We start from the raw sequence: 8,936 nt of genomic DNA on the forward strand, positions 1-8,936 counted from the left end.
AGAAGACACCTCAAGTGAACTGTTCAGGATTCAGAGTAAAGTTAATCGTAAATGTTAATTAAACCAATTGGTTAAAAAAATCTTAGTTTTACTTTCTTTTTTGACACCAGTATAAAACGTCTTTGTGAAATCAGCAGTAACATTGATGTTATACTTGTCATAAAATTGATTCATTATGTTTTTAGTTTCTTTATTACCACTTTTTTATTATCCAATTAGATATCTCTTGATGAACGGCTTTACAACCACTTGACTCCTTATGTGTGACAAGATCATCTTGAGTACTAAGTTAAACTGTTGCTGACGTTTTCCATTCACACAGTAGACACACACATGTTCAGAGCTGTTGATGTCAAATGTTTCAAAGCTGAGGACAAAATATCAAGTATAATTATAATGATACACTTTATTTATACAGCACCTTTCATACAGGTGGGAGTAGTTCAAAGTGTTTTACAGCGATGTGAAGAAACAAGAGAATATATAAAAACAGATTAAAATGTGAAAATACTGCACGATAAAACCAAGCAATAAAACAAAGGAAGGCACTAGAACAATAAAACATGTAAAAGATGTATAAAACAAAAGGAAAGCGACAGCTAGTTAAAGGCAATATGGAATAAATAAGTTTTCAATTGTCTTTTATAAATGAGCTTCCCTCTCTTATAGCCTTGAGTAGGTAGTACGGTAATAGTCTTATTGTAAGAAGGCTGAGCTGCCGATTTGCTTATTAAAGTGATAGTTTTTATTATTTTTAAAGTCAGCGGAGGATCTAAGTGGCTGTGAAGGGTTATTAAAAGAATAAGTAGTTATGTGGGCCGGTAACCAAAACTATGTTCTTTGCTGTTTTGTTCTCTTCTGAACAGATCTTCATCTCTGTAAAATGTGTCGAATTTGAAGCAGGGTAGGTTTTGTGACTGAACATGGCGCCCGCCGTCGGTGATCCTCAAGGCTCCACGTCACCCGAGGGTGGCTGGGGATGGATGGTGGTTGTCGGGGCCTTCATCTCCATTGGCTTCTCCTACGCGTTCCCCAAGTCCATCACTGTCTTCTTCAAAGACAACGAGGTAATCTTCGATGTGACCAGCAGCCAGGTGTCCTGGATCTCCTCCATCATGTTAGCGTGCATGTACGGCGGAGGTGAGCCACGACCCAGAATTCAACTCGTCAACCGTTGCCTCACACTTGACATTCAGCACATAAAGACGATTTGTAGATGGAGTCAGTCTCCAGCTCTTAGCACAACTTGTAAAAGATTTACTCCTGGAGTGTTAAAATGCTGACCCCATTGCTCAATACAGACTTGCTTTGTAGCCTAAGTCTGTCCACAAAGAGGCCACAGATCCTCAAAATGATAGTCAATCAAACATTTCATACTGAGATAACACAACACTGTAACTCCTCTGTTGAACATTTGCTCACCAAAAGTGCAACATTATCTGTCTCTGGAGCACATGAATGGGTTTTTTTTTTAGCTGTGTTCCTGCACTGATGAGGTGAATTATCTCATCAGTCAGGTGACTGAAACGCTCTATTCATGTGCGTGATATTCAACACGGAGAGAATCGAGTTCAAAGGAGCTCCCCTCGTCCCTCAAGACCATCTGCTCTGAAATCAAACCGCCGCACTTCTCTTTTCTTGTGATAAACCGAGAAAAAAAATGATGACTTGGGCATCTTTTTCTAATCCCAGGGAAGTTTTTTGGAAAGTTGCTTTAGTGTGCCAAAGTGATGTGAAGTGGAAAATATTAACACCGTATACAACTACTGTATATCACATTTTCTCTAAAATATATTAACAAGATCTGCAAGCAATAAAATATAAGTGGACACAGTATTTTATTGCTATTGCAGAATGTTGAACATATTACTTGTGTAATAGCAAGTTGCAAGTTACAGTACTGCATGTCAAAGGCCAGCAAAACTTCATGTCTGAGTTAAGCCCTCATTACTGTACAAAGTAAGTACGTGAATAGAACCAACACTGCTTATTGTTCAGCAGCACATTTCCCTGCAATGATTAAAGGTCACGGAGTTGCTCTCTGAGAACATCCGATTGTTCTTCATTCGTCTGTCATTTCACAGTGTGGTGTTCAGCAGCGGTGTTTATTAGCTTGGGTGGCTTTACGCACCTTTTCTCAAGGCTGTAAAAGAGAGATATGCCCCTGTTCTGACAAGTTACGAGTCCCATTGGACCCAACATGCATATTCAGGTGTAACATTGTTAATTAATTCAAATGTTGAGATGTAAATATACACAGATGAAAGCAAGCTATGCATAGTAATTGAAAGCTAAGTGATGGAATGTTTGTCCAGCAGATGACAGCTGCGTCTGTTATCGTATGATAAACATTCCGAGCACATCAGCGGGAGAAGTTCGTTAACAACCTACTGTTGCGCACCTCTGTACTCCTTCAATGTTTGATTCATTACATTCATAATATTCTACATTGGTTCGTCTCCAACCTTTTTATTCCGAGCAACCCTCCCTGCAAGGCGGAAGGAAAGAACTCATTGTTAGTGTGGAGACCGGCTGCATTACAATTTAAAAACCCTTTGTCTTGCACCGTGCTGGCAAATGAGTCTGGACAACCTCTAAACAAAAACTGTCAGTTTCTATTTAGGTCCGTTGGGTCGTGCAGGGATTTGGCAGGAAGGCAGAAGTGTCTTCCGTGTGGGTCCTCATACTCATTTAGGCCGCTTGTTAGACGCCGAGGATGGCGATGGTGTTTCTACGACGTGAACCCTCCGCACATTTGAGTCATTTGTTTACAAGTCATACTGATTTTCCTGAAATTGATGTTGAATCCAAGGTGCGTGCATATTAATAAGTTGATTTACTGTTCTGACATTCTGTCACTTTTTCTATGGAACTAATGTACCAGGTGCTAAAATTGGAAAAAACTGTACGTAATAATACATTTAAAAAACAGTTTTCATTTTAGCAAGACACACACACACACACAGGTCCCTTCAACTCCCCCCAATCAAACACACACACACACACACACACACACACACACACACACACACACACACACACACACACACACACACACACACACACACACACACACACACACACACACACACACACACACACACCACTCATCTAAAGTGAGCTTCTTCCAATAATCATTTCAAATGCATTTGGAGTTCATTTAAGAAGAATCCACCAACAAATTATTCCTCTGTCAATTTGTATGAATCTCTGAAACAAATAAATGCTTATTTCATTTGCGCCGTCATGGTTTTTCTGACACATCGCATTATTAATGGCAGGAGAACACATCTACTGCAGTGCAGCACTGACTAAAATGATTGCAGAAGTTGTTTGAATTGTCAGGAGCCCTCTGGTGGTACAATATAGGCCTGTGCATTGACGATTGCATAGAAATCTCCATCGTTCAGCTTTTAATATCAGTGTGTTTTTGCTCTTCAGGTCCAATCAGCAGCATCCTGGTGAATTAATATGGGAGCCGTCCTGTTATGATAGCGGGAGGATGCCTGTCTGGAACGGGCCTCATTGCGGCCTCTTTCTGCAATTCTGTTCAGGCACTGTATATGTATTGGTATGGTGGGAGGTACCTAATTTAACTTTCTATATTTCTAAGTTTGGTCATAAGTCACTTTCTTTTTTTCTTTTACTGCGCACTGTTGCCATCTAGTGTTCTTCCAAAAGTAAAAATACCAGGAAATAATCTCCAAACTCTTTAATGCTCAAATCCCTTTTATTTAAACTCGTATACTGTATTTATAGATGTCAAATACACTCACAAGTTTTTCTTATTGATTATTTTAGGTTTGGGATTGGCCTTCAACCTGAACCCTGCCCTCCCAATGACAGGAAAGTACTTCTACAATAAGCGGCCCATTGCTAATGGCATCGCTATGGCTGGCAGCCCCGTCTTCCTGTCCACCATGGCTTCTATAAACACCTGGCTTTTTGAGACGTTCGGCTGGAGAGGAAGCTTCTTGATCGTGGGCGGCCTGCTGTTCAACTGCTGTGTCGCTGGTTCCCTCATGCGTCCCATAGGACCCAAACCCAAACCTGCAGAGAAGAGCACAGAGAAGAGGACTGTAGTGTCGACCATTAACAGCTTCATCGACCTCTCTCTGTTCAAGCTTTGTGCTCTATATTGTGGGTAACATTATCATGTTTTCCGGTCTCTTCGCGCTGCTGGTGTTCCTCAGTAATTATGCAAAGAGTAAAGACATCCCTAAAGACAAGGCAGCTTTCTTACTGTCTGTGCTGGCTTTTGTGGACATAGTCGCCCGGCCCTTAATGGGCATTGTGGCTAACACCAAGTGGATTCGGCCCAGAATACAGTACTTCTTCGCTGCCTCGGTGCTGTACAACGGTGTTTGCCACGTTCGAGCACCAATGTCGGTAGACTACAAAGGCTTTGTGATTTATGCCATTTTCTTTGGGTTTGCTTTCGGCTGGCTGAGATCGGTGCTGTTTGAGACCCTGATGGACCTGGTGGGAGCCCAGCGCTTCTCCAGTGCCGTCGGGCTGGTCACCATTTTGGAGTGTGGTCCTGTGTTGTTGGGGCCCCCTTTGCTTGGTGAGTACATCGCTTTCTAAATGAACTTCCAAGTTCACCGTCACCAATTTAAATGTATTACCTTGTCTCGACGGTGACTAAAGAATCATGCGATGTGACTTTTTCTCTTCACAGGGAAGTTCAAAGACGTGTATCACGATTACAAGTACACATACCAGGGCTGCGGCATCCTCCTCATCGTCTCCAGTTTCATCCTGTTTGCGGGAATGGGACTCAACTATCACCTGTTGGCCAAAGAGAAGAAAGAGGAGGAGTATAGGGCCAGGGTTGGAAGCAGAGAACAAAACTCCAACATGGACATTGATGCCAAGGAGATGGCAGAGGCGAGGAACACAGAAGACACTTTCTAATATTCTGTACCATGTTATTTGACATTTTTGTTCAGTGAGGCATTTAGACCAAGCCCTTTAAACTCTGATATTCATATAGGGACTGTTATATGTGTTAGGTAGACTATTTAGGTTTGCTTAAGCTTTTATGTCACTTATATTGTATGGCTATTGCGATGTTTTTATTCTCAAAAGGTATCACTATAACCTTCCTGCACACAATTTCAGGTATTTCAACCTTCTAAAATGGAGCTCAGATAATAACATGTTTTATTAATAAGGAACATGCAAAGTGCAGTGCTCAAGTAAAGAAAGAAAATAAGTAGTTGCAAACATTCTATGTGAAAGTGCATTAATTATAGTATTCACCTTACCATGCTTGCCACACTATCAAACACATTTATAAGAACTATTTCCTTTTCTCAAGGACCGTCTGGCTCTGTGCATTTTTGGAAGGTTTGAAAACATCCTTGGTGCCACTTTCACTTTATATATTCATACGAATGATCTATTTCTCTTTTAATAAACATGCTTTGCTTGGTCCATTTGTGATGATGAATGACGGGAATTATTTGTAGTTCTGAGGGCGTAAACCTTGTTGCATCGCTTTTTGTATTCACATGATATGAAAATGAGTCACTGACTGCAAGTTACTGTATATGCACACGTTATAAAATCAAATAAACTGTCATTCGACAAGAAGACATAAGTTGGATTTATTCTGTTTCTTAAAAATCTGGGATCAGAAAAATGCTTGTCCTTTAGAGATGCACTAACTCTTTTTTGTTCTTAGAAACTCCACCAGTATCATGCCATTAACTGTTATTGAACAGACTGGGTGGAGGAATAATTTGATTATTGGTTATATTTGTTGTACTATTGGACGAATGCCTCCACATCATTTAGTCAGTTTATCAAATTATGCTCTTGCATTATATAACTTCTCCAGTGCCGTCGGGCTGGTCACCATTTTGGAGTGTGGTCCTGTGTTGTTGGGGCCCCCTTTGCTTGGTGAGTACATCGCTTTCTAAATGAACTTCCAAGTTCACCGTCACCAATTTAAATGTATTACCTTGTCTCGACGGTGACTAAAGAATCATGCGATGTGACTTTTTCTCTTCACAGGGAAGTTCAAAGACGTGTATCACGATTACAAGTACACATACCAGGGCTGCGGCATCCTCCTCATCGTCTCCAGTTTCATCCTGTTTGCGGGAATGGGACTCAACTATCACCTGTTGGCCAAAGAGAAGAAAGAGGAGGAGTATAGGGCCAGGGTTGGAAGCAGAGAACAAAACTCCAACATGGACATTGATGCCAAGGAGATGGCAGAGGCGAGGAACACAGAAGACACTTTCTAATATTCTGTACCATGTTATTTGACATTTTTGTTCAGTGAGGCATTTAGACCAAGCCCTTTAAACTCTGATATTCATATAGGGACTGTTATATGTGTTAGGTAGACTATTTAGGTTTGCTTAAGCTTTTATGTCACTTATATTGTATGGCTATTGCGATGTTTTTAATCTCAAAAGGTATCACTATAACCTTCCTGCACACAATTTCAGGTATTTCAACCTTCTAAAATGGAGCTCAGATAATAACATGTTTTATTAATAAGGAACATGCAAAGTGCAGTGCTCAAGTAAAGAAAGAAAATAAGTAGTTGCAAACATTCTATGTGAAAGTGCATTAATTATAGTATTCACCTTACCATGCTTGCCACACTATCAAACACATTTATAAGAACTATTTCCTTTTCTCAAGGACCGTCTGGCTCTGTGCATTTTTGGAAGGTTTGAAAACATCCTTGGTGCCACTTTCACTTTATATATTCATACGAATGATCTATTTCTCTTTTAATAAACATGCTTTGCTTGGTCCATTTGTGATGATGAATGACGGGAATTATTTGTAGTTCTGAGGGCGTAAACCTTGTTGCATCGCTTTTTGTATTCACATGATATGAAAATGAGTCACTGACTGCAAGTTACTGTATATGCACACGTTATAAAATCAAATAAACTGTCATTCGACAAGAAGACATAAGTTGGATTTATTCTGTTTCTTAAAAATCTGGGATCAGAAAAATGCTTGTCCTTTAGAGATGCACTAACTCTTTTTTGTTCTTAGAAACTCCACCAGTATCATGCCATTAACTGTTATTGAACAGACTGGGTGGAGGAATAATTTGATTATTGGTTATATTTGTTGTACTATTGGACGAATGCCTCCACATCATTTAGTCAGTTTATCAAATTATGCTCTTGCATTATATAACAACCACAGTAAAAATAAATAAAGTTATTTTTGCTGGTTGACCATTGTAATCGTAATGTGCAAAACTGATTATGTATTGTTGTCGGTATCAAGGATACAAATCGGTACAATACTGCACTTCTCATGAAACAGAATTAGATTCAACCAGCAGATCTAAGGCTTCACTCGGCCTACTTATGAATTAGGAAGCAGCTTTTCAGCACTAATCAAGTCATCTTGCAGCATAAATGAATTTAGGAGTGTATCTCTTGCCTAATAAGATGTAAGTTCTTGGAATTATATAACAACATAAAGCAATTTGGGTTGCTATAATGTTTGTAGAGAATGGCAGTAGTATTGTTTTAGACTAGACTGGTGCGAAAGGCCCTGAGCATCGATCCTCTGTATATTTAAAAAAAAAAGCTGAATTTCAGGGACACAGACAGGATTTCACGTTTTCATTTAATTTTTGTCTTGCATAACGCATGTCCTTGTAATCCCTAACCAAATATGAGGAAGAACCAAGGAACCCCAATGTGTTTAATATGATCTTCTAATGACTTTAGAACCTCATCTCCTCTTTTTTTACATTTTACTCAAGGTTACAGTGATTGTTTTCAAGTTGCATGGCCTGACCCTTACTGAATGTATGATTATGAACCTCCAGGCCTTGCCTCATTGAATCTTTGCTTTGCGCTGACAGATATTAACTTGTATACTTCATAACCTACAATAGGCTACATGTGTAGTTAAATAGTTTGTATGGAGGTAGGCCCTTCTATGGACCGTCATTGATGAGACAGCCTATATGTCCCTTATCTTATGGTCAGTTTACCATGAACTACGATAAAATCTTCAGCATGTCCCGTCCAATATGTATCAAGAACAGAGACAAGGATTGACTGTACATCTGCCCAATTCTTTAGTCTTTTTTGCTATATTATGAATACATTTAGTGGCAGTGGCAGGAGCCATGGAGAGCCGAGGCCGCCAAGAGTCATCTACACCAGTGGTCTCCAGTCACCGGGCTGTGGGCCAGCACCAGGCTGCAAAGCATTTGCTACGGGGCCACGAGCAAATGTCAAAAAACATACATCAAATAAAATAAATACTTAAATACTACACATGTAGCAGTAGGCTATTTGTGCGGAAATTGAGTCGTATCTGCCGATGCAGACTTTGTTGTTTAGTTATAGCAGGTGATACCAAGGCTCCAGATTTGTTTTTTCACCACCACCATGAAAAACCATTTATTGCACTGCAAGCAAGCAGGTTTGCTGAATCAGTGGTCCGAGCTTGCAAGTTAAATAATTGGTTAATCCCGTTAATGCGCAATTGCAAACAAGTGCTCTCAAAGCCGTGGTGTTTTGATTCCCAGTGATGCCCAGGATGCTACATGCTATAGCTAGCGAGCGACTACATGAGTAGAATTCCACACAGGACGGGTGGAATGAGTGATTAGTGACTGGTCTAAAACATTTAAAAAAGGAATAACTTCAATAGAATCATTCTATACACTGTAGCTTCTTTACATTATAATATAATGTAAAGAAGTTACATTCTAATACAATGTAGCTTCTTTACATTCTAATAGAGGGAGGGAGGCAGGCAGGCAGGCAGAGAGGGGCCTCCCTCACTCTTCACTCTTATAGTCAAAATTCACGCCCCTTAAGCTACGTCCCACCAATCAAACCAGTCTGTTGAATCGAAAAACAGGACACATCTGGTCTCCTAATTAGGGCATGTTCTCATGTCGATGTTCTGGTCAAGTCAACCTTTTG

At 40.1% G+C, this 8,936-nt stretch overlaps 1 protein-coding gene across 1 annotated transcript; it reads left to right on the forward strand.

Moving 5' to 3' along the window:
- Positions 1-923: 923 nt before the first annotated feature.
- Positions 924-4,917, forward strand: LOC306797240 (monocarboxylate transporter 1-like; the record flags this gene model as incomplete). The annotated part of the gene is given in 7 exon segments (XM_079296505.1): positions 924-1,140; positions 3,442-3,467; positions 3,471-3,560; positions 3,565-3,583; positions 3,802-4,123; positions 4,125-4,567; positions 4,682-4,917. Coding segments are annotated over 7 exon segments (1,353 nt in total).
- Positions 4,918-8,936: the final 4,019 nt, after the last annotated feature.

This window comes from Melanostigma gelatinosum (assembly GCF_949748355.1).
Source record: "Melanostigma gelatinosum genome assembly, chromosome: 3".
NCBI classification, from domain to species: Eukaryota; Metazoa; Chordata; class Actinopteri; order Perciformes; family Zoarcidae; genus Melanostigma; species Melanostigma gelatinosum.